A 26948-nucleotide genomic window follows, 5' to 3' on the forward strand; every position below is an offset into this window, starting at 1 on the left:
AACAAAAAGATGTACTGAAAAAGCAAAATTGTCTGAAATAAGGATTGTGGTCTTAGCTCAGCTTCAATATATTAACCACTGTAACTGGCACAACTGACACTAATATTCTAAAGCTGGGATAAGTCTCATGTTTATCAACAGTCTGAGTGTATTGATGCTTCCAAGGTATCATTATCTTACTGGTGATCCGCGATCTCCTGGTTTCCCTGGTTTTCCACTTGGACCAGCTACTCCTGGAACGCCTGGGTTACCCTAAAATAAAAAACAAAAGGAATGCTAGAAAGAACATGCTAGTCTGGGTGTAACTGGCTGACTGTAGTTCAGAAGTCTGCCATATCTTTAAGTGACAAGCAACATCTAAGGGAAAATTACTTATATCTTTACTTTTTTTGTCATATATAATTCAGTTTTACAAACTAAACTGCCTTTCAGAAAAATAATTCATCTGTACTAAAGATCTTGTTTTTTTACATAAGGCCAGATTTCAAAAGTTTTTAGGTATTTAAAGATGCAAAGAATGGCCTAGAGGGATGTTGAAAAGTTCCCACATGCCTTAGGACTCATTTTCATGAGTGTCTTCTGCATGAAGGTCAGATAGTCCAGCCCTATAACTTTGTGTGACAGTTCTGCACTTGGCACAAAAAAATTATGTCAATGGGACAACAAAATTCAATCTAGTGATTTTAGATAAATGTGAACAAATCAAAGACTTATACAGTATCCAACCTAGTTACAAATATATTCTGATATGCAGCAAAATTAACCATTTAAAAATAGCCAGGACTACTCCAGTATTCTCTTTACTGATTTTTCTTAATTTCTTTGTGTAATCACAGGACCTGTTTCTCTCTCTTCTTTATAATCCAGCAGCAACTAAGGAATATGTACTTTAGAGTTTCAGTGGATCTGATCACAATACGCAAAGTTCATAATTAATTTTTGCTAAAGCATAGTCAGGTGACCCTTTCTGCTCTTATTTACACTTGCAGAAGTCAAGAGTTTCAAACTAGTATGAAACTGCTACTAAGCAGAATCAAAGCCTAGTAGTATCAGTACACACAGTTTGATGCTGCTAGCAGTTATCCACTTAGCAAGAGTTTCAATGGCAAATTTCCCTCAAATAGAGGCTTCAAAGGATCTGTTTCTGTGTTTTAAGAACACAGAAGCTACATATATCTTATTTCACAGCATAATAGATATAAGATTATACTTACTGCTGGTCCTGGTGGGCCTCTGGGTCCTGTGGGACCATCTTTTCCTGTGAAACCCTATTAAAATAATTAAAATAATTACTGATTAATATGGACAGGTCTAGGATTATATCTATTTACCTTTACAACCATGGAGCTACATATAACTATAATCTTCATAAGAATACCAGTGTGCTGAAACACATCTCAAAACCACTAATGTAACGTGTCAGTTACAAGCAAATTGTGCTGCTATTAATGCCCATTAAATATCCCTGTGGAACAACAGTTTCCCCCCATATTAAAAGAGCCTCAGGAGCTGCTGACACTTTGAGTCTAGAGTACCTTCTTTCCAATGGCGGCCAAAATAGGACTAGAAATCCACTGTCCCCTTCCCAGAGGTGGAATCACAGGTTTGACCTAGCCTAACTGAGGAGATGAGTCATGACACATGAAGAAGAGAGGGGCCTATTCAGCCAACAATTTCCCCTAATGCCCCCACGTGGCAGTGTAAGCATGAGGGCCCTATATTACTAAATGGAGAAAGCACAACAACTCGGTCAGTGAATAGAGGCAGGATCTATTATCCTATTTTTCCCTACCACGACAGGGATGTTCTTGTCCCTCAAATGAGTCACCTTTTCTTTTATCAGAACACTGGTCAGCACAATCTATTCCTCTCTGTGAAGCCACTGAGTTCTCACTTCAAAAAAATTTTGTTAGAAATGAGATCTTTGCCCCTTGGCTGCTATCACAAATCAAAAGGCAATGGGAAAGTGTAAGCAGACCCTTTTGACATATGGAGAAAATCCACAAGAGTGTTTTACCTAGAGAATAGAGAATAAGCTTCTCAAATAATAACAGAAGCAGTTGCTTAATGCAATCAAGAAATGCCATCTAAACTGAGGTCAAGCATCGAGAGGCAAGTCCTGCCTTAATGGCGGAATTGGTACAGGCAGATTCTGAAGGAGTATGCCTGCCCCTTGGCTATGCCCAACTCAATTGTGGGGAGGAGTGGCATGACTGAATAGAAGGAAGAACATCAGAAGAGCAGGCATTCACAGATCCCAGTAAGTGGATTCTTCTCCAATTTTCTCTGGGAATGTGGGAATCACAGAGGCTAGTTAGTGAACCGGAGTAACCTCAGCAGAAAAGGGAGGTTTCCTGGGCCACAGCACTATAAACTGAAGAAACCTTACCCTTTCACCTGGAGGTCCCATTGGGCCAGGTGGACCAGGTAAACCCGGGGTTCCCTATGGGGAAAAAAAAGAAGCAGATTCATACAAGCCAGAACAGATACCTCTGATGTGCTAAACACTCCTCTACAATGGAATATTCCTGTACAATGGAATATGTTACAGCGTCCAAATTAGTCTGATACTGTGTTTTGACCATACAAATAAAACACATAAATAAACTTTTGCCAAAGGTCAGCTACATTTTAATCATACAAAGCAAAATGCTTTACCCTTATTCTCTGGTCTACTGTATTTTTTCTATTTTAAAAAGATTTAAAAGGTACCATAAACCATAAAACAGAACTATTTTTATAGCCTTCTGAAACATGGCTTACAGATGTTAGCCACTCAGTAAACACTTGGTATAGAACTCTGCTTGAGACAGTCTTCTCTCAAAAGGGTGGCTCTGATGAAGCACGAGTTACAACTTCCTTTTGTTACCCTTTTTTTACATTTACACTATTCTTTTCCTCTCCTGTTTTTTAATGATCTGCTGCCACATCTTGCACAATTCAGACTGTCTCTTTTATTGAAGCTTATGTGTCAAAAAACAAGTACTGAAGTTAATCACAGAGGGCGCCTATACACATGCTCCAATGCATTCTAATTTGAACATATTGAAGCAGACTCGATTAATTAAGTCTGCGCCGCATTCTAATTAGAACACTCCAGTGTCGCTGCGGCATCATGTGCATAAGCCCCTGCAAGTTTAAAAATGTCCACTGGGGCACTTAAACCATCTAATGGCTATTTAAAAATGCACAGGGACCTAATACACATGGTGCTGCAACATTTTAATTAGAGCAACTCTCCAGTAACCGCTCTAATTAAAACGCTTTCTCCCTCTTCCCCCATCAAGCACCAGAATGCCTGATGAGAACTAGGAGCACTCACCATCTCCAAAAGGTGCTCAGTGCCTTGCAGAGTCAGAACCAAAATTACAGAAATTAGAGACGGAAAAACCCTTCATGCCATCTGCTCTATTCCTCCCCTGCCCACTCCTTTCAGTCCTGGGTAATTTCCTACCAGACATTTTATACCTCCTGAATATGTATTCTTCCTAGTCATGATCAATGGAACAGGTAAAGAAAATGAGATCCCCAGGCACCCAGTTTACTGACCTCTGTTTTATATAGAGGTGCACCAATACATATTGGTCTCATATTGGTTCAGCACTGGTCTCATATTGGTTCAGCACCAATATAAGGAAAATTGAGAGTATCAGCAATCACCCCAACAGCATGGAGACCAGCAATGCAGGGGCGGGAAGTCTATTATGGGGGAAGGGGTAGAGAGAGAGAAGGGGCAAGGGGGGGAAGGAAGGAACATGAGGGAGGGGATTGAGGCCCCCATGATGAGGGAAGGAGTGGGGCTGAGGCTGGGGCTAGGGCTGGGGCTGGTGCAGGAGCTGACCAGCCAGGGCGGGGCAGAGCAAGGCATGGGATGGAGCCATAAGCAGTTCATCTGAGGGTCACCGGGTGGGCACAGCTCCCACTGCTGCATACACCCCAGGAGGGCATGGGGGGCATGTACCCCGAGATCTGCATGTGGGGCAAGGGTGGGCTGCCACTGCAGGCTGAGGCCAGAGGCAGTGGCAGGCTCTTCCTGGTGGGGATGTTGCCCCAGACTGTACTCAGGGTAAGCAGCAGTGATGCTGGGATGGGGTCTACTGGGGGGCTACAGAGAATTGTGGGGTGGCTGCTCCAACCCCAGCCTCAGCCCTGCTCCCTCCCTCACTGTGGGGACCTTAATCTGCCCACCACCTCCCATTCCTCCTGGCCACCCCTTCTCCCACCACAGACTTACCAGCCCAACGCTAGTCTCCAAGCTGTCAGGCTGCATATTGGTAATTGGATTGGTATCAGCGGCTATGGCTCATTAAAAATCAGCCATTGGTATCGCCCCAAAGTATCTATATTGGTGCACCCCTAGTTTCATACACAGGGCACCATTTACGTCACTGCATGGGAAGATTAAGGACCATGAATGGACAGTACAAATATTGTGCACTGTTGCCAAGATAAATTATAGTTTCAAAATATTCACTGCACCGATAAACCTAAACAACTGAAAACAAGATGTATTTAATATCTTTTCCAAACCATGGAGCATGGGAATAAGTGCATACTTCCAAATCCCTTAAATGGTTTAATATTCCCTAGATTTCAAATTGCCATATGCAAACCTAATACATTTCCTAAGCAGCATATAAGGAACATTAGCTTCCATTACTGTAAGCTGCAACGGTATGAAGAGACCCTATACATTGCTGTAGGTTTAAAAGAGTATCGCATTATAAAAATTAACTTACCGATCGGCCTGGTAACCCTGGCTGTCCAGCATCACCTTTCATCCCTGGGCGACCCTATAGTCATTATAAACAGTACTTACAGTCTAAATTACAGTAGCAAAGTGTCTGACATAAATGAATATTCCATATTTCTTACAAGAAGACTAAATGAATGAATATTTAAATCACAATATATTACATATTACATAAGTGATATGACCAAGTATCTGTTCGTAGGAGATTGCATTACTACAAGAAAAATAATCACTCTCAGCCAGAATTTATGCATTTTCAAAATGCATGAATTCCAGTTGACATTTTACTAACAAGGTTTATAGAAATACCTGTAAATTAATATCATAGCTGTCAACCAGGGCCACAAAACTAAATCAACAACCCTTTTACTATTACAGTTTAATACCCCAGTCTTAACAAAACAAAATCTATCTGGCCCTGCATGAACAAAGGAAAAAAGAGGGCAAAAGGAATTTTACCCCATTTAATTATATCCCTACACAGAGCTTTGGATATATTTTTACGCTGGAGTGCAAGGACTGTTCAACAGTATAGCCAGCAATGCTAGCCTCTGCCAGGAGAACAGAACTAGATAACGGTTTCTCCTTATCCCATCATCTTTCTATATTTAGTCAATGGATTTTGGTCCACTCAGGGAAAAGTCTTTGAAAGACCTCACAGGTCTGCTCAGGTGTATGACATTATGCTTACCTAAGAAAAATAACCCATAAACTTCTTAAAAAAACAGAATAAAAAATGTGCTAAGCCATGGTCTCTTCTAAGAGCTGAGAATGCACACGATGAGGTGGGGCATTTCCACACCCTCTCTTCATACCAGACATACTAGGGGGCTGCATTTTAAAAGCAAAGTCTAGCTATTTGAGAAAACATGAAAACAGGTATTTTCCATACTGGTAACAGGAACAGTATTAACAGCTTTTCTAACAGCTTTTCATGGTGCATGAAAGAGTGATGCAATCAAGTGTTTCAACATTAATAAACAAAATTGATGAATAAATATAAATCACTAACTGGTATTACAAATAAAATTATGCGACTCAGAATTAACATTAGAGCTTCTCAAAATTAATCTGATGACAAGTTCCAGGTAGAGTGTTTTTTGGTGTTTTCATTTTTCAAAGTCTTTCAAATTGAATGAGACAAAACAAAAATATTCATTACATTCCACAAATATAAGGAATGTATTTAGCTTTTCATGATGTTTGGCATCCATAAGCCATCCTGATGAAGCTTTTCCTTTGACTTTATACCAAATAAAATCTACATTATCTTACAAATCCTTCCATTCTGTCTTTTCATAAATATTCTCTGTGAATTTAATTTTTATTTTCATGTACTTTTATTCTCATGTATTGTAAAACTACAATATTTGTTAAAAGTGACCAACTTAAATAATAAAGTGCTGAAAGGAAAAACAATGAATAATGAATAAGAAAAAAAAAGAAATAATGAAACCTAGTAGGTAGAGGCTTATGGAAACCACTACCATAATGTCAGAGTGTTTCTGTTTCCAAATTCACTCACTCATTCAGAATGGCTACTTACAGGTTCTCCTGGAATTGAAAGCCCATTAGGACCTTGTGGACCTGGGGGACCTTGAGGACCTGGTGGACCTATGTCACCACGAGGACCAACTGGTCCCTTAAAAAAACAGAAAAAAAAAAGACATTAGACGGCATTTTCTTCCAAAAGCTCAGTATGCACATACACATGGGAAACCCTGAAGCATAGGAATAAGCGTATATACTTCCAGTAACATGGAATTCCTGCAAATCCTCATTTACTCAGCATTTCTACTGCAGGGAGATCAATGCTTCTTTTGTAGTAAATAGGAGATGTTACTGGAATAAGACTGCAGGATCAGGCTGATACATTTGGCAGCATAAATGAAGGCACTAGTATCTACTATGTATGGAGGAGAGTCCATCACAGAGAGAAAAGGCTTGCTTGCTTTCCCCATTTGTACAAAGCTCCCGAGGTAAGGGGAGCCATGCAGCATAATTAGCATTCCCATTCTGATGCACATGGTCTGGGGTTCTCCTATACTAAAGGCACAGGACTTTGAGATCCAAGAAAAAACAGCTGAAATATATGTTCTGTTTCTTAATGTGTTATATATTCATGCCAGATACCATATTCCTGTTCATAAAATGTATACACTCTCATAGCTGTACATATTAGGTCCCTGTAGACTTTAATATACAATATTCATGGAGATGGGCACACAAAATTATGGATGCATTTCACAGAGATACTTACAGTTGGTCCATTCAAACCCCTTTCACCTCTGGGACCTTTAGCTCCTGGACCACCCTAAAACATACAGTTGAAAAGAAAATAAGCTTGTGTATTGATGAAGGGAAAGAGCACACTTCCAACATAACTGGATAGATAAACAATTGATATGAAAAAGGTGGTTAACGCCTAGAGGGACTCCATGTAACTGCTAGTTCAGGTAATGAGATCAGAATCCTTAGTACCTGTTGAGACCATGGTTAATACAATCCAATCTGTGGATGATTTCTTGTTTGCATTCAAGGGGTTTTTTTGTATTCAAAGTGGTTTTTAAGGATTTTTTATTTAAAACTTCTTAGTATTATTCCATGGTAAAGCCAACTGTACCAAAGTTTTGACCACACACAAATCTTTGAAATAAGCAGACTGCTGTAGGCATGGTGCTGCAATGAACATTAATGCAAGAATAAGGGCTACACCAGGCCCAAAATAATAAAATAATTCTCAGTGAACCAAAAGAACCCAGGAGGATATTTAGAAAAACAGGAATTTATGTAAGTGAGCTTTCTACTTCTAAGAATAGCTTTTGATAGACTGTGGGACCTATGAGTCTCAATGCAAAGAAGATCTCCCTGTCACTTCACTCACCTCAACTGGGACTTAAACTTGGATCTCCTACGTGTTAGGCAGAAACTTTACCACACAGCCACCAGTACTGATACTGCCCTGAGATTGCCCTCTATGGACAAGGAAGAAGAAAATGAACTGGCATTCCTCTAATAAAGTGAAGCATTTTGGGAGTGGGGAGTCTTATTGCCTTGAAAGAGATGGAATCTTTGGTGAAATGGCCTAATCTCTTGCCTTACTAATAATTCTTAAGCAATTTAGGGTGCAGAGAGAAATGCAGCTCCCCGCTGTACACAGGAAGTGCCATGAGTTATAGCAATCCCCCAGACCCAACAGACGTTCACCGTTGGGTCCTAGGGACTGGGAGATCAAGCTGCAGTTCAGAGCAGCTGCAAGCCCTCCTCCCCTAGCCCCACCTCTCCCCCATCCCAGCCCCAGTGCTGTCTTCAGAATGGGAGGGAAGAAAGGGAGCAGAGGGATCTTGTTCTAGGAGTTGCCCAGTCGGTGCTGGAAGGTGGGGCAGATGAATTGGAGCTTTAATGTATGTAATGAGGGTTCAGATTGGCACAGGATCAGGCCCTTTTAAAGCATATTCAGGTGCGTATTTGTGGCTGTAGAGTGCTTTTAGGGGCCAGATCAGGCAAAAATTGTCACTTCTCTTTGCACTCAGGAATTTATTACCTAAGATTTCCATTTGGGCCATGCTGCTCAGTCAAGGCTCTCTGCAATTCAGCCTGTGGAGCCAGAACTTGTTTAAGGCTTTCATGATGACACCTAGTTTGGACACCTCTTAGGAGGCCAAGTTGTACTCTGACTATGGACTTGAGCTGAATCACGAAGCTCTCTCCTCTCCACAGACCACCTTGCGGTTTCCCAGGTTTTTGTTTTATTATCCAATACTTTTGATAGTTCGAGTTTATTTACAAAACTAATATAAAGTAGCACTGAAATACTGCTCAAAATAACAAACAAATGTTGTAGGAACAAATTTCCAAGTCAGTCTTATTGAAAATCTCTTACAAGCTCAATAATAATAATCATCACAGCTATTTGGAGAAAATTTTAAAAACACAGAAATACAAAAGAAGCAAGTCCAGATCTTAGCTTCTGACTTACATGGACCAGCTATGTTTTCAGTAAAGAACTGGATCTTGGTAGAGGCAGAATGCAAATTTACCACAGTCCTGGCTCACTTTCAACATGGGTAAATATTGATGTGCTAATCCAATATCAGGATTTTATTATATGGGCAAAACTATGGTGAATAGTATGGTTTTGCTGGATGTATTATTTGTCTTGAGAAACAGCATACCTCACTCAGAGTGATCTCAGACATAATGGAACTCTATTTATAGGAAATGGCAAATGAAAGTATAAGACTGCAAATTCTATTTTTAGTTATAATGAACATTGTTATTTATCTTTGAAAAAAATGACACAACATTTTTGGGCGCATCCCAGTTCTACAGAGACAAGGGCTACAAGCTCTTTCTCCTTAATGATTATATTAGGTCAACCAACTCCATCCCATCTGGAATCCAGGATGGAGACCGGGAGACAGAGAACTCCATGAAGTCACTGGGATGTGTTTACTTCTAGCTTACTGAGACAGTTGAGAGGAAGGATGTTTACATAACTAATTACAGAACTCCTAGCTTATGATGGCATCAAAATAGAGAGATCTCTCTCTCTGTCAAATATGCGCATGCACACGCACATGAACATGCACATGCACACGCACATGCACGCGCACACCAATTTGCAGAACACAGCCATACCACTATCCACAATTTTCCTTGCCCAACCTGACAGGGAAAAGAATCCTTCTCTTTGGGTGAAATTTTGACTTGCATTGTCTGGCAGGAGCACAACTTCCATTGGTTCTCATGGAGGCAGGATTTCACACTCTTCCTTCCCAAATTCTGTAGAGCTAATTGCAGCCCCAATGTAAAATGAAATAGAGATCTGCAGGGAACTGTTCAGGAAAAGCTAACTCTTGTGCGTCATCTCATTTATATGTTCCTGTCTTGGAGAGGTCTGTGCAGAAAAAGCACAGAGCTTCCCTAAATCTAACCTAGAGAAGGTCGGTGCAGAGCAAATGTATCCACTTCACCTCCTATTGCTGCATAATGTACTGACAGACATGACAGTGGTGCTGACAGATGTGACAGTTTGTCATGCTATCAGCCACTGAAAGCGCTCTACAGCCACGCATTGACAGAAGCACACCGCTGCAGAGTTCTTTAAAAATGTCCAATCAGGTGACAATCTGAACCCTCATTATATGCAGAGAACCTTCATTAATGTCTGTCCACGCAGCCGGGAGCAGGGTTGGTTGATGGAGCCAAGCTCTGCTCCCCACACTGTCTTCAGAATGGGAGGGGGGAAGGGAGAGGAGGGAGCTCATTCTGGGGGCTGCCCAACTGGTCCCTGAAGGGGCTCCAATCCACCTGCCCACCCTCCAGCACCAGCTGGGAAACCCCCAGAACAAGCTCCCTTTCTCCCCCACTCCACCATTCCAAAGACAGCACAGGACCTTGAAGGAGGAAAGGGCAGGGCTAGGGGGAGAGCAGCTGCAAAGACACAGCAACTCTAAACTGCAGCTCATCTCCCAATCCCTGGGACCCAATGTCTGTTGGGAATAGGGAACTACAAGTCTCTCAGCACCCAGTGTATGCCTAGGACATTTCCTCAGAGCTTTGACACTAAATGCCATATAAAAATCAAGCAATTGCACATCCTCTGTAGACACCTGTGATACAAGGTTCAAACAAATGAAGGAAGATTGGCTTCTATAGGATCTAATTATGCCAACCTTACACAGAGTAGCTAATCAGACTGGATCCAGGAGAACGAAGCAAAAGTCCGGTATTCTTCAGCTAAGTAAGTATAACAGAATCTGGCCTGCTATGTTTTAAGTTACAAAGGTACTCAAAGTTTAATCAAGTAAACAGTTATTTAAAAACATAAATCTGGTAATCCTCCTATTATTATGATTGTCCTTTTGACAAAACCCCATGCTATTGCGCAAATTAGATGGCTAACACTTCTGCTTAGCAGAAGAACTCTACGACAGAAATAGCTAGTGTTCTGTAAGATAGGGATGTCTAAGCCAATCATTGTGGATATGCTTGTTTGGTTTCCACCTGCACTAGCAAATATTGGCTCACTTTAGTAAACACAAAAACCAGAAAATAACTCTATACTAATAGTCCCTTACAGCAGGCCCAGGAGGTCCTTGGGGTCCAACGCTGTCCTGTGTGCAAGTGCAAGCATTTGGAAAAGCTGGGCATTTTGCTTCATCCCTCTGAAAATGTAAATACAATCATCAGACTCAATTTTAAAAAAATACTGTGCTGGTGAGATATTATTTTCACTACCAAAAAAAGTTCTCCATTACCTAACCTGAAGAAACATTATACTGATGCATAACAGTTCCCTAGAAAATCTCATTTTCCTAGACATTCTACAGAGTTTTTGATATTCTTGGAAAATCATAAGGTAGTAATACAGAAGGCAAAGGCAAAAATAAACAGGGCTCAACTTCTATTGAATTTCAAATGCTCTAATTAAATGCTCCCTTCTATTCTCTTACAAAGTTAAGAAATACTGCACTGGATAGTCAGTTTTCAAAGACCAAAATAAATGTATTCTTTTTCAAGTTCAGTCTTAGAACTGATAATTATTTTTAAATGTTAACATTTTGTGCATAATATTTAAAACGCTATATATTATTGAACTTCAAAATATGCTTCTTACTACTCTGATATTTGTGCCATGAGTCTTCAGATGACTCATTTTAGCACATTCTAAACTTCAAATTACAGCACTATGCACTAGAAGCTTTTACAATTGTGGTTCAGATAGTATCTTGCTACAAGGCAGAATAGCTGCATAATATTACAGTTGTTGAGTGTTTTATGAATCTTATTTCCTAAGCAGCACTGAGTTCACTTGTACTTACCATAGCAGGCAGGTCACAACATTTATCTCTGCTAGTCCAAACTGCACTACATACTATGTCAAAATTCTGGATTTCAAACTGAAAAATAAAGAAAAACGGTTTTATTCTTTGATGCGTTAAAGCTTCAAGACTTCTCAGACATACAGCCTAAAGTCAGTGCAATTAAAAATGAAACGTTATGAATTATTTCGCTTTTCAGAAGAACAGAAGAAAAAACTCTTTATAAATATGCATCTTTGGAACTGGGTTTGCCTCAACTCTGACACTCCTGCTGAGTTCCTGCTGGGTTCCTACTTGTTCTGGGGCATAAGATAACTGATTTCAGTGACTCAAGAAACATTTCACAACACTTCATGAAGAATGCAGATGAATTACCACATCTGCTAACTGCTTGTGTATGTGTGCTTCAGCATGGAATCTGGTCTAAAAACATCTGGACCTGCTTTAAGGGCTGCAAAACTTGGGTCATATGTTAGTTCCTGTGTGGAACTTTCCATTCACATCAGTGGGGAATAGTTCAGCATGAAGGCAGAAGATAGAATATGGCCATTACGTGGACTGCAGGATAAAGGCTTTATTTCCCACTACTAGCATCCTAACCCTGCATCCTGATACCTGGAAGCAGGATCATGTGCTCACCAGAAACCCTCTCCAGGAATTATGATCTGTAAGTGTGAGTCAGATTGCAGAATCAGGACCTATATGAAAACTAAACGTTAACACTGATTATCCATTAAGATTTGGGGATCCACTGGATTAGCTAATTTACGTGACTTTCATAGCAGCAGCAGATTTTCCATATAGGTTCTTAGACTGAAAGGCCAGAAGTCATTATTTTGATCATCTAGTAAGACCTGCTGCATAATATTGGTAATAGACTTTTCCTTAAAACTTCATAAAAACCCATTCTTAAAAAATTCCAGCATAGTTTTTGTTGGCTTCTTCCAAAGATTAAATACTCTCACAGTCAAAAATTTGTGCCTTATTTCTAGTCTAAACTTTTATAGCATCAACTTTGATCCACTGGCTCTCATTCTACCATCGATGCTAAGTTGAAGAGTATTCTTCTATCAAATTTCTCAGTCAGGCACCTAATTCCTTGCCCTATAAAACCTTATAGTCTACGTGCAATAGTAGTTTCATAGTTTGTAGGGTCGGAAGGGACCTGAGCAGATCATCAAGTCTGACCCCCTGCCATGGCAGGAAAAAGTACTGGGGTCAAACGACCCCAGCAAGGTGTTCATCTAGGCTTGTCTTAAAGACCCCCAGGGTAGGAGCCAGCACCACTTCGCTTGGAAATTGGTTCCAGATCCTAGCCTCCCTGACAGTGAAGTAGCACCTCCTGATGTCTAATCTGAATTTACCCTCTACCACCTTGTGACCGTTATTTCTAGTCATTCTGGTACTGCTCAGGGGAACAGGGACTCCCCCAATGCCTGCTGCTCCCCTCTGACTAGTTTGTAACAGGCCACTAGATCCCCCCTCAGCCTTCTCTTGTGGAGGCTGAACAGGTTCAGGTCCCTGAGCCTCTCCTCGTAGGGCCTGCCCTGCTGCCCCCTGATCATGCGAGTAGCCCTCCTCTGGACCCTCTCCATGTTGTACAACATCCCTCTTGAAGTGCAGCACCCAGAACTAGATGCAGTACTCCAGCTGCGGCCTGACCAGTGCCGCATAGAGAGGGAGTATCACCTCCTTGGACCTGCCTGAGATGCATCTGTGGATACATGACAAGGTATGGTTGGCCTTCCTGACTGCATCCCCACACTGCTGGCCCATGTTCATCTTGGCATCAATGATGACTCCAAGATCCTTTTCCGCCTCTGTCCTGACGAGAAGGGAGTTCCCTAGCCTGTAGGTATGTTGCTGGTTCTTCCTCCCCAGGTGCATTACCCTGCACTTGTCGGTGTTGAATACCATCCTATTCTCATCCGCTTACCCCTGTAACCTGTCTAGGTCCGATTGTAGCCTATTCCTGCCTTATAATCTCCCCACATCTTAGTGTCATCAACAAATTTGAACAGGGTGCTTTTTACCCCCTCATCCAAGTCACTGATGAAGATGTTCAACAGTGCGGGCCCAAGGACTGAGCCCTAGGGGACCCCACTGCCCACATCCCTCCAAACTGAAAATGACCCATCCACTACCACTCTCTGGGTATGGCCCTCCAGCCAATTAGTGACCCATTTGACTGTGTGGGTGTCAACACCACAGTCCCCCAGTTTTTTAATGAGAATGGGGTGAGAGACCGTGTCGAAGGCCTTCCAAAAGTCCAGAAAGACTATGTCCACTGCTACCCCTGCATATAAGGATTTTGTGACCTGGTCATAGAAGGCCACCAGGTTGGTCTGACAGGACCTGCCTCTAATGAACCTGTGTTGGTTGCCCCTAAACATAATCTCCCCTGCTGGCCCCTTGTAGATATGTGCCATGATAATTCTCTCAAAAAGCTTACCCAGGATTGAGGTAAGACTAACTGGCCTATAGTTTCCTGGGTCCTCCTTCCTCCCTTTTTTGAAGACGGGAACCACCTTGGCCCTCTTCCAGTCCTCTGGCACCACACCAGAGCACCATGAGTGGTTATAAAACTGTGCCAGGGGTCCCGCAATGATCTCAGCTAATTTCCTCAGCACTCTGCCAGATGAACCCAATCTCTCAGTAATCCATTTTGAGCCATCTTTCTTGAGAAAAATTTAAAAAGAATAGACAGAAAATGGAAAGAGGCTTTGAGTTAAGAAATGAACAAAGTTTTATTTCTTACTGTTGCTGTCTTCCGATCACCTTTCAGAAGTTTACCAAGTATTTCATAGCCATCAGTTGTAATATTTCCAGCTTCTTTGGTTGGTCTCTCCATTGTTTCACTGCAGTCAACGTAAATCTTAACACTTGTTGAGGTTACAACAATGTGAACCTGACCAAATAAAGTTATTAAAAACTTATGTATACACAGAACCAATGATATGTGAGTACATTAGAGCTTACATAATGCTTTCCTATATAATATTGATTCCATTTGCTGTCCAATAACCTACCTCTACTATTAACAAGGAAAAAGTGCTAATTTCAAGAAAATGAGGCATTTAACAGCTTGCTTTAAAGAAGTTGAATATTTGGAAAGATAAATGCAAGCACAACCAACAAGTAAAAAATAGAAATTAATGTAAAGTTGTAGAATTAAGATAAGCTATTTACCTAAAATTTAAAAGCCTGCATGGAAAATAATTAAGATAGAAAGGAGAGAAGGTAACATAAAAGAACTAGGAGAACAAGTGGAGGGAAAGCCTTTCTTGTCCTGAGACCACAAAAGTTTTATGAGTTTGCAACTGCCTCCTGGCTAATAGAGTAGGTCTATCATTCACACAGTACATGGTCTTAGATTCATGGATCCTGGGTTCATTTGCCACACAAGACTCATCCAGCATGTTAAATACATAAGAAGCCAGTGGGAGCAGAAAAGACTAGCCAGGAGAAACAAAACAACCAGATACATACCAAGAGGAGGATTTGGCTTAAGGAGGAAGAAAGAATGTGTCAAAATATGGGAAACAGGAAAGAAAAAAGTCAAAGATGATAGGAAATTAGGGATGAAGAAAAATAGAAGAAGGTAGAGAAGGACATCCAAAAGAAAAAGAAAAGAAAAGAAAGGAGGCAAGAGCAAAGAAAACAAGGTCACAGAGAAAGGAGAATGATATCTGTTAGGAAAATAAAAGAGATTGAAAGAGGATATTCAGGCAAAACACACAGTACACATGGTGATTTATCCTGCCATGACTGCACAGGATTAAGCACAAGAGCACGTACGAATAAAACAAAAGGAAAACATATTGTTCACTCAAAACAGGCAAAGGACTTAAGTAGGTCGTTTCTGTTATGTTAATGAAAGTTATGTATTTCCTACTGATTCATGAAATAAAACTCAGAACTTCAGGAATCTCCATGAAAAAAAGTTCCGCTGTATTTTGTGAGTGATACGCAGCTGGTTAAAAAACATCAGGCTCTCACAGCACATCTTAAAAAGTTTTATAAGAAAACTGCTCCTGTTACCTCTCCAGCATTTTAAATAAAAGAATATTAATTTTAAAATCCCTCAAGACATTAAGGAATATGCACATAGATATGAAAATGAAAAATAAACATTTTAAAAGCAGATTAGCTATTAAACTTTACACCTGTAGGCAGAAGCAAAAGGTACAGTACATTCATAGCATTTGATGAAGTAGGCTGTGGCCTAAAAGCTCATCCCTCTCTGAATGAATTACTCTATCAAGGTGCAGAAAGAAGTGACAACGTTCACCTGATCTGGCCACAGAGAGCAGCTTATAGCTGTGACCAGACACAAGTGCATGGCTGCAAACAGCTTAAAAAAATGGCAGATTGGGTGAAAATCTGACCCCTCATTGTATAAGGTATCAGGTAAAGATTTAAGAAAATCTAGCATCTTTTGTAATTTGTGTCTGCACAGCTCCCAGCCTGCTGCTGTTTTCAGAATAGGAAGGGGGAAAGGGAACTGGGGGAGTTCAGTCTTGGGGCTTTTCAGCCCTCCCTGGAGGGTGTATTGCACCCTCCTGAGGTGGGGGGAGGATCCAGTTCTCCCACTCACCCTTCAGCACCAGCTGGGGAGCCCCAAGAACAAGCACTCCCTCTTGTCTTTCCCTCCCACCCCCATTCTGAAAACAGGGAACACTGGCAGAGAGCCCTGGCCATTGAGCTGAGAACCTGGCTGCAAGCTCCAGTGCTAGATTTCTCTCCCCTCTAGGACCAACAGTGAACTTCTGTTTGGTTTAGGGTAATGCTGTAACTCAGGCCACTTTGCAAAAATTATTCTGAGTTACAGCTGGCAGTTGCACTTCTGTCTGTACCTCTGTAAGATGTCAACCCACTCTGCCTTCTGCCTAACTTCAAACTAACATGGCTAACTACCTCTGTCTTCAGACCTTTCTTTATCTACCAAAATCTTTTGGGGTTCTTGTATCGCTCAAGTTGCATCCCCCATAAACTTGTGGAAGTTGATGGTATCCCTAACAACTAAGACTGAGGAGGAACAGCACCTACTCTATTTTAAGTGTTTATAATACATTTGATAGTATCAGGAAAAAAACAACTGAATGCTTGAATTCAATTCTTGGCAAGTAAAAAAAAAAAATCAGTTCACTTTAAAAGAAAAGACAGTATTTTTTTTCTGTCCAACCTCCAAAATACCAAGTGTTCTAAATCTTGATACAAGCAGTAACTTTGGACTAGATAAGGCAAAGAGTGGGACAAGAGAAAAGAGAACACAACAGCTGGGAATAAAGAAAGAAGTAAAACAAAGGCACACATGGGTGAGTTTTTTGGAATATATTCTCTTTTTTTTTGGCTTCAATTTCACTGAATCTTGTATTTTACTATAACCAACTGGGTTCTCAAAGCACAAGGACTGTGTGACCTGGGCATTGTCTGAAGTTTTGCCAGTTTGCATATTTTTAAATAGACAGAGATTTAGGTTCAATATTCCGTATAGGCATTAGGTGAAAAGGCCAGAAATTTTGCATGGTTTCAAAGTGCCCTGTTATCACAGCACAATACTGCACAAGAAATATCAGTATTTGATGTCTATTTTTAAAGTTTGGCATAAAGTTGAAAGAAACTGAGATTCCCTTGAGTGTCTTGAGTCAGCAAGTGACTACAGTCTCCTGAAAATGTGTTCTCTAACGCTAAATAAATTCCCTAAATAAATTCCGACATGAAGCTGTCTTCAAGGTGTCTGCATAGCTCATTTTAAACTCCCTAAACATGAAATGGATTTATGTAATTGGATTCTAGACTTTCAAAAACTGTTCTCAAATTTTTTGTCATCTCAAGTTCAGTTGACATTACAATTTAATACTTGGTGTAGTGTGAGGGTTTTTTCATTAATGTACCAATGCTGTTTGTTAGCCAACTACTGAAAAATAAGAATACGGGTGTAATCACGCATGTCCACAATATGTTTTGGGTTTACAAATTCCTAGCAAAAAGAGATCTGGATGGAGACAAACCTCCCAGAAGAAAAAATTGTAGGCTTTATGACAAACTGTAAATCAACTGTCATTTATAGCTGATAATAATGCTAAACTCTTTACAATGATGACTGCTATATTCAGCTTAATCCATCATCAAATGTGCTTTTCTAATACTAAGAGATATCAAAATCATACAAGTATTTCTATTGGAATATCATATAGTATAGCAATAAGGTATATAAAGCCTGTCTTCATAACAAATATTATTACCTCAACCCCCTCAACCCTCCCTCCGCACCCCCGCCCCTTTTAATTTTAAAAAAATAAAGTATTGCTGAGAGATAGGTCTAAATTGGATCTAAATACCAAAAGACTTTGGGAAAGGTCCAGATCAATACCCATAGTCCAAGTTCTAGCCAAACTGGGGAAAAGTTCCACAAATGTATCTTCGATTTCCCAGTGGAAATTTAAGGACTCCCACAGGACCTTATGAGCCCTCTTCAGTCCCTTACTGGTTTAGATCTGAGCTTGCATCTGAGCCTGGCATTCATGGTTCAGATACATCTCTAAATTAAGATGTTTATCTAACACTGCTGGTAAATAAAACACCTGTGCATTCATTTGTCTGGTTTCTTTTTAACATCCTCTGCTTTAATAGTAAATTCTTTCCAATTTCTAACAAACTAATGTAAAACATCATTTTTGAGTAAGTTTGGGTGCCAGATGGCACAAAAGACCAAAAGAAAATGTGATTTGCAGTAGCCTCTCTTCCAGTGGCCCTTTCTAAAACAGTATTCCCTGACTTGGTGATCTACAGCTACATGAACCATGTCAATAAACTATGCAAACTACTGGCCTATTTAAAAAAGGCAAATAATAGGAAAGATAGCAATACATTACAAAGTTTCCTACAGTCAACTGTTTGAACATTGCAATCTAAAAGAAAGTCTAGAATGGTAACAGGAATGGACAATAAAGAAAGTCACTCTCTTCAAAAGGTCCAGATGTTATTTTAATGGTTGTATAAAGGAGTCAACATTTTTCCTGAGGGACTTGCCAGATTCAACAGCTTTCACCATAGCTATGCTACGCAAAGCTTTCAAATATGCCAAAGTAAATTCCCCAAGACAGTTAGGTGTAGGATAACTACTTTTCACCAAACAAGTCTGTAGGTCATCGAAATGCCACACAAATGTTTGCTATTTAGAATCATTTGATCATATTTTAAAGATTTTTTTTTTTTACACTGGATAGCAAAAATAAACAGAACTGAAGTTCTTCAGAAAGGTGTTAGTCTTGTATTTCTTCCATTTTGCTGAAAATACTGGTATTCTTCATTAAAAGTAATCAGCCTCTCCAACATTTGAGGAATTCTCAGTGCATGCATTGAGGGAATCCCTTTACCAGGAATCTGATTCATGTAGCAATAAGGTTGGGGGGACTCTAGGACCAGATAGACTCGGATGTTAATTACACTCGTGTAAAATGCAGAATCTCTCCGAAGTCAAAAAAACTCCAGATTTACACTGGTGCAGTGCATGATCTCAGAATCTTGCTGAGTCTGTTTTGAAAGTGGTAGCATGGGAATCATTCCACTGCAGTAAAGAATAGGTACACATTTAAACTTCCCCCTGAGCAAAAAGGGCCAGTCTAGTAGTCAACAAATCATGGATATGTACCTAACTATATATCATGCATATTGGTACTGCTCCAAATTGATCAATGGTCAAGAAGAAAGCTGCATTTCTGTAATGATGGAAGAAACAAAATACTAGATTCAAATTTTTGCCTTACCTTTATTTTTCCTCAACTAATTGCTTGTTTTCTTTCCAATGGCTTATATGTATAAGATACCCTTTATGACAAGCGGTAGAAACTCTGTTAAACCCTACCATATGCATAGAAAGGTGCTAAGAAAATTATGAGTCTGACCAGCAATGACTGTGGTAATAGTCACTGCTTCTCAAAAGAAAGCTCAGTGCTTCAGGTAAGGGACTTTGAGATAGTTTACAGTCCTCGAGTGGGGAAGCCTTAAACCCAAAATTGCTAAATACAATTCTGTAATTCAACTTTTTGTGTGGTTTTAAATATAAATTAACTTTTATACCACAAAACTATCTTTTCTACATTTTACTGAAAGTTTTCCTACACTTTTGTAAAAGGACACATTTTCATAGAGTTCATGTATTCTACTGAGCTGTCAAACAAAGACAGACTAAGGGCCAAATGCCAAGGATAAAACAGAGGCCATTCTATGCAGCTGTGATCCAACCTGCCTACTCATAGCTTGCACAAAGTCAAAGCAGTAAACATTCTTGATTAAGATAATAAGTTAATTAAAACTGAAAAAAACACCCAAGATGATTTAAAAGATTTTTTTGGTTTCATCCTTTGCTTGTTAAATTATACAAAGCAGAAGTTTAAATAGCAGCCACTTGTGTTTTAATGAGGCGCGAAGATCATGCATCACTGTACTTAAATACTGGCCTCACAAGGAGACTGGAGGCCCAATCCTTTCTCTCAGTTTGCTATTTTTAATGGCAGTAGTAGAAGGCCCAGCACCAAGCCAGTAGAAGCAACCTGATTTCAGTATCAGCAAAGGAATGTTGGCACAAACTAGCAATCTAGGAGAGTACATTAAAAAGAAAACAAATGGTCTATTACAACCACATGCGGCGGCCAGAAATTAAACAGAAGGGAGATAAAGCAAAACAGGGAGACATGTGTTTCAGCTGACTGAAAATGCTGAATTCTAACTAACATTCATATTATTCATATCCTATATCTAAATGCCTAAAACAGCAGAGAGAAATCTTTAGATATGTATATATGTAAATGCTCTGGGACAAACTCCTTCAAATGTTCTTTGGTCAGAGGCAGGCATGACTCATAGAACTGAGCTACCTGAATTAAGTCTCTGAAATGCATATGTGAAATTTATTTACAAAAAATTACACAGTTATGTGCTAACCTACAAGTTAAGCCCTTCTCACTAGTTATTTTTGTTTGGAGAACTCTGAAATATTTGCATTAATTCTACAAACTAAATTTTCTTTAACTCAATTTCACTTTATATGACTTTTCTATTCAGACAAAGCAGATACCCAACAAATAACCAGCAATGCCATTCACTATTTAGGCATCCTACACAGATACTGAATAAAATCATAAAAATACTTAGCATTTACATGGCAGTTTCAGTTGCGGGTTTCAAAAGGCTTTGCAAAAGCTGCTTTCAACTGGGAACAATAAGACAGTAAAACTGGCCAAAGGAATTGGTGCAAGGTTGCACAATAAGCCAGCTTCAGCCAAGAGAACAGAACTTAAGCCCCCTGACCCCCTTACAGTCTTCTTCAACCAAAAAAACCCCTTATCTTGTTCATTTAGATGAGTCTAAATCTTAGTGAAAGCTGACATTCTCCAAAAACAGTTATTCGTCCTAAGAAAAAATGTCTCTTGTCCTCTTGGATCTGAGTACAGGTAGAAAACTTTTTTTAGCAACAATATTATACTCATGATGAGAACTGAAGGTGCTGTTGGAGACAGGTGATGGTCTCATACAATCCATGATTTCAATACAAGAACACATATTCACAAATAGACTTTATCCTCCACTATGTGATTTCTCCTAACAGTTCTCCCTTTTACAATTAAGCTATATTTATACTAAACTTTAAGGTATAGTTCTGCTAAAATTTATCTTAAATAATTGTCATAACTATACACGTCCATGCTTTTATTTCTTCTGCTGCTCTTTTTCTTTTCTTATGCCCTTCCCAGTCTTTTCTTAATGTAGTCTCCCTTTCATCTTCTCATTTTCATATTTTCTTTCTCATTATCTGATATGATTGAACAGTCTTTGATCTGTTTTTCAGCTAGGCCCCACCTCTGAAAAATCCTTTCTAATACTGGGCCCAATCTAACTGCCCCTGAAGTCAATGGGCGCTTTAAGAATATACTATTTCAGAGATCTTGACTCATACCTTTTATAAATCACTGTGTAAATGTATGGTGCTGTTCAAACAATAGGTAGGACAGATTCAACAGTTTTTGTTTGCTTATTTGTTGTTTAAGGGCAATACTTTACAAGACAATATTCATGATATTCAAAACATTACCTTGTGGAAGCTTCCGTAAAAGATTTTCTTTACTTCATCATTATCAAAAGTTACTGTCTGAACTTCTCCTCTTGCATCCTTGTTAAAGAATGACAGTACTTTGCTGGAAGCTGAATAATTATAATTAACAAATTTAATTTTAGATACTGACACGGTACAAGCCAAAGACAAAAAAATCACCATCTTAGGCAGAACTATGTAAACACTGTACAGTTCTACTAAATGCATTATTAATTGTATCAATTCATGCAAAGCAGTTGCATATTTCCATTTATAAACTTTCTGTTCAGTAAGTATAATTATCCTTACGATCAAGAACCACTCCGACTTGTGGTTTGTAATCTCTGTCTGTAATCTGCCAAATTGCAAATGGCTCATTGGGGGTTTCCGGAAGAAGACGGAATAACAGTATGATAGTGTAAGCCTGCGGCAATCCCTCTGGGTGAAGTTCCCTGTTAAGAGGACATAAGGGTATATTTTTCTCATCAAATATGCATGAGAAAAATGAAAAGATCTTCATCATTTTCACTTTTTTAAAACCAAGACATACCAGAAGTTGAAAAACCTATGCTGATTAACAAAGCTCAGCATCTTTAAATAAAAGAAAAATCCCTACGCAAACAGAATTCACATTATGAGTTATGACTTTAAGTAACAGTCTGCATTAGAGTAGAGATGGGTAGGAATGATGCAGGGCCAGCAATAGTAAGTGTCAGACAACTGAGTCCGCCAGACTGCAACTGAGGGACTCCAAGGGAGTGCATTTTGGTGCCTGAGCTTGGTTGCATTTATAGGATGTAGTGTAGGCTACACTACAATCCAATGTAGTGATTCAGCTGATGGACACTACAGAAGAAAGGTGGGTCACCGCCTTCCTCTGGACCAGCCAGTTTCATGTCGAGCAATTAGGCACTGTGCGTACAAGAACTCAACTGTGGCTGATCCGTCCACAGAGGAATAATGAGAGAGGGAGAGGTTCTACACACACTGTGAAGAATTTGGGGTACCTTTCCCTAGTTGTGATCTCCCTAGCTGTGTTATATTCCTGTCCACTCGCTTTAGTGGATACCAATGTGGCAGAAAGCCAGAAATAAATAGAAGTATTTTAAAGGACACCTAGAGAGCCTGTAGCTGAACAACCTTTGGCATGAAAAGGAAGCAGCAGGGTGGATATGAGAGGTTGTGTAAGAAAGAAAGATGAGTTTTGCTTCCATTCAGCCCATATGGCTTCATTTTATAGTGTCAAGATTCTGCTACTGGCTGAGAGCCATATGACCCAGTGAGTTAAAACAAAGATAGTAGGGAAACTTCCATGAATTTGAGACAAAGTGACAAAACATTATATTTTGTGCCACACAGAAATAATTCACTAACTCAGCAATATATAGTTGCCCTACGGAGGATAAGGATGATGAAGTGAATATAACTCTAATAATAAAAATTAACTAAGATACGAGTGCAGCTGTCCTACTCTGAATAGGAAATGTAATTGCCTGACTACAACAGTTTTAACAGAGTTTACTTTTCTAACTTTACACAACATAGAATGATAGGGAAGTAGGACAGGAAGGGACCTCAAAAGGTAATCTATTTCAGCCTCCCACTCAAGGCAGGATCATCCCCAACTAAACCATCCCAGCCAAGCATCTGTCTAACCCACTCTTGAAAACTTTCAGGAATACAGATTCCACAAATTCTCTAGGCAGCCTATTTCAGTGCTTAACCACCCTCACAATCAGAAAGTTCCTCCTAATATCCAATCTAAATTTTCTCTGCTTCAGTTTAAGTCCATTGTTCCTAATCCTGTCTCCTGCAGCCATGGCAAAATGCTCAACTCCATCCTCTCAAGCCTATCTTCATCCTCTCCACAACAGATATGGGTCCAGAATGACTTTGGGGCACAGCAAACTAACCCCCACCCCCGCAGCTCAGGGACTGCTCAGCCTGCTGGCAGCTCCCTCTCCCCTCCCCACTGCCCTCTGGCACGTAATGACACAGGGGTTTACTTCACCCTAAATTGAAGCAGTGGTTTTAAAAAAACACCGCTTCAATTTAGGGAGAATTAAACCCCTGTATCAACTACAAATGCCCAAAGAGAATAACATGTGTAATTGTGGAACCTATTTCTTAGAGTACGCTCTTGCAGGTGTTAATAACATTAGCCGTAAATTTTATTAATCCTCCCCCACCCTCTTCTTCTATATAGGAACTCTTCTAGGAAAACAGTTTAAACAGATAACTTACCGTGCTGGCTGGGTGATAAAGGCATTTTTATGGAGTCTATATGCCACATAGCTAGGGAAAGATCCTGTTTCCAATGATACTCCTTGTACAGAAGCAAAATGCTTCTCTGTTAGGTTATATGATTCCAGCATCTTGAAACCTTTATATTGAGTGGGGGGAAAGCAATTTATAGTATTTAATGAAATTGCAATAAATGGAAAAAAAGCTTTAGAATTATCCTATGCTAGAATATTTATATAAGAATTCTTACCAGGTGAAGTGTATCCCTCCAAGTAAATGAGAGGGCAAGCTGAAATAAATGAAACAGCTTATTTTAAAATATATACATTTCAGAGAAATATGAATACACAGCTATATCAAAAGATCTAATTTCCCAAAGTTTGAACTACTGCTAATTACCAGTAGACATCTGCAAGTATAATAATCATTTTCTGTTTGTGATCAAAGCCAAACAGAAGATTAGTATATGTGGGAATTTCTTCAAATCTTTATTCATGCTACATTATAATGTACTAATTTCATGATGTGGAATAAAAGATAAACCTCAAGAATATTTTAAGAGCATAATTCATACAAACAATTTAGGAAAATGACACAATCTTTCCATAGATCTTTATGTATGAGACAGACTGCATCAGATTCACAGGGAAAAACAGGATTTGTGCAGCACGTGGATGAGGCAGTGACGGGACACATATTTGCATATGACAGACATGAGAATTTCTCTCATTTTAAAAGGTCTCCATATATGTAAACAGATGAACTTTATTTTAGATCTTTAAAGAAGAAGTGACACTTCACACTATTTAGCTGTAACCTTACAGCTGCCCAGACCAGTGATAAAGCGAGCATTTTTCATAGCCGGCAGTCCACATTAGTCACCAATCTATGTCGTCTTCAAAGAAAAATAATTATCTCTTATCATATATTCACCTTATAACAGATTAAAATCTATACAATTATAATAACTGCTTCAAATAACTATTTCCAAGCAGAGAAATGTCTTTGCTTTTTTGGAAATATTTTCAAAAGATATAAATTGAGAACCTTGACATGACAGCTGTAAAAGCATTTATTTGTTAATTATTTGTTAATTTATTAGGTGTATATGCTGCCACTTCCAGAAGAGAAGAGGAGAAGCTACCATGTGTTTTTATCAAGAAAATTTGGTGAACAGATGGTACTTGCAGGAGGAGGTTGATCTCAGCTGATGGTAGGGATCAGGATGGAATATAAGAGAGGACACTGTTTTGTCAGATTTATTAATTTTGGAGTGGAAATGTTGTCTTTTACTTACTTGAGGTAGCAGTCTCACAGACAAAGGTGAGGAGATTATCTTGAATCTTTTCAAATTCATCGAAGTCGTCAACAATAAATACATGACGTTCACTGGGTTTGCTAGCAATTTTTGCTAGCTCATTGTAGTCCACATCAGCCACACCAACAACAAAGACACTAAAACCTGTAAAAGTAACACTTATTACACAAAAATAAAGGGGTTGGACTAACATATTTTAGCTAAACTGTCACAATTTTGACCTCAACAGAAACAAGGTTAAATTGAGTGGTTTTGCTACACTTATATCACTACAGGATCATGAAGATGTAACAGTCGCATCTTAGCATCTTGTATCTACACTGATATAATTGCTGCACCTATCTCCACCCAAAATGAACATGCATGTTTATACTACAGTTAACTCAGTAAATCAAAACCATAACCTACCCATTTAGAATTACATTATTTTGTGTTATGTGAATACAAAATCCAGCTAACTCAGTACAAGATTATTTTAACTGAGTTCTAAGTACTATATTTGCTCACATACAACAGAAGAAAACTAAATAATCCACTGGGAAAAATGTTACATAAAGGGTGCATGCTTTGCAAATGAGGCAAGGTCTTTCAAGAAGTCATTCAGATGCATAAGACTGTTTGAAGTACCCCTAAAGAATCTTTCTATACATTCTTCTTCTTTCTAAACAAACAGACTCCCAAGGAAAAGGTGTGTTGTGATACCTAAACATTTTAAATTAAAAATATACAACCAGTTCCTTTGCATCAAGAAGAGAATTGCATATTATCAAGAACCTCTCTTTTTCATATGAAGAAGGTGAAGAAATTCATGCCAAAGAACAATTTAGCTGTTCTTATTTAATTGGGACCAAAAGATGGTTAAATTATAAGCCCTAATGTTTCTGGTATCAAACAATAACTTGAACTTCTCCTGATACCAAGAAACAAATGTGCTGTTTTCCTGTGTACAGTTTAATTTTGTCAAAAGAATCACTGAAAACAGATTAACAAGAAGGTCTGAAAGAAATGAAAAGCATAGTACTTCAGGACTGCCGCAAAAATAAGTTAATTAAAATAATTAAGTGCTACTTTTAAAAATACATAAAGAAAATGTTCTCCTTCTACTATGACTCAGTTTATCATCCACTCATCCTAGACTCCTCTCCTTTTTCTCATTTCTTTCAGATACCATCTTTGGGTGTCCTCTTTCTCTCTATTTTTTGGCATCTGCAAGTAAGGACTTGGTTTCTTGCTTTTCTCCAGTTGTCCTCCCACTCCTGGCTAATGCATCTATTCATGATCATTACTTATCATAGATTTGAAAACAATGTTCAGATCTTCTCCATTCCACTTTCTGTTCTACATATTTGACTATGACTCTCTTTCTGGCATGTACTTTGGATTTCCTATGACATAATTAAAGCTCTGCATGGTTTAAATGAAGTTTCTCTTCTCTCTTTCAAAACAATCTCTTTTCTTCATAGATGCTGGATTGTGAAGAACAGCCTCCTAGACCCATCATCCACACCCACAATTGTAGTACCACAGATGCTTCAGTCTTTCACACAAAACATCATCAGTTCTATGACACTGCAAAAAATCTGTCTCTGTCTAAAAGTAAGTAGATTTGCTGCTCCTGTCAGCAGCTTGCTCCCACCACACCCCAGCTGCTGCAGGGGGCTGGTGCAGGGCTAGAGGGAGTGAGCTCTAGGCTCCCCCAGGGTGCTAGCC

At 39.3% G+C, this 26948-nt stretch overlaps 1 protein-coding gene across 6 annotated transcripts in view; it reads right to left on the reverse strand.

Annotated features, from left to right (window-relative positions):
- COL12A1 (collagen type XII alpha 1 chain) overlaps positions 1 to 26948 on the reverse strand; it is a 133882-nt gene that overhangs the window by 18677 nt on the left and 88257 nt on the right. For all 6 annotated transcript variants that reach the window (XM_090035028.1, XM_090035007.1, XM_090035023.1 and 3 more), the window contains 14 exons: positions 25218 to 25382; positions 24171 to 24209; positions 23921 to 24059; positions 21986 to 22128; positions 21677 to 21786; positions 14339 to 14488; positions 11581 to 11658; positions 10837 to 10923; positions 7014 to 7067; positions 6300 to 6395; positions 4740 to 4793; positions 2390 to 2443; positions 1215 to 1268; positions 181 to 252 (listed from right to left, as the gene is read on the reverse strand). In XM_090035028.1, coding sequence (XP_089891154.1) covers positions 181 to 252; positions 1215 to 1268; positions 2390 to 2443; positions 4740 to 4793; positions 6300 to 6395; positions 7014 to 7067; positions 10837 to 10923; positions 11581 to 11658; positions 14339 to 14488; positions 21677 to 21786; positions 21986 to 22128; positions 23921 to 24059; positions 24171 to 24209; positions 25218 to 25382 — 1295 coding nt within the window. The remainder of the gene's footprint in view (positions 1 to 180; positions 253 to 1214; positions 1269 to 2389; positions 2444 to 4739; positions 4794 to 6299; positions 6396 to 7013; positions 7068 to 10836; positions 10924 to 11580; positions 11659 to 14338; positions 14489 to 21676; positions 21787 to 21985; positions 22129 to 23920; positions 24060 to 24170; positions 24210 to 25217; positions 25383 to 26948) is intronic.

The sequence above is a fragment of the Crocodylus siamensis genome, chromosome 1, assembly GCF_052110815.1.
Source record: "Crocodylus siamensis isolate JL-2025a chromosome 1, ASM5211081v1, whole genome shotgun sequence".
Taxonomy (NCBI): Eukaryota; Metazoa; Chordata; order Crocodylia; family Crocodylidae; genus Crocodylus; species Crocodylus siamensis.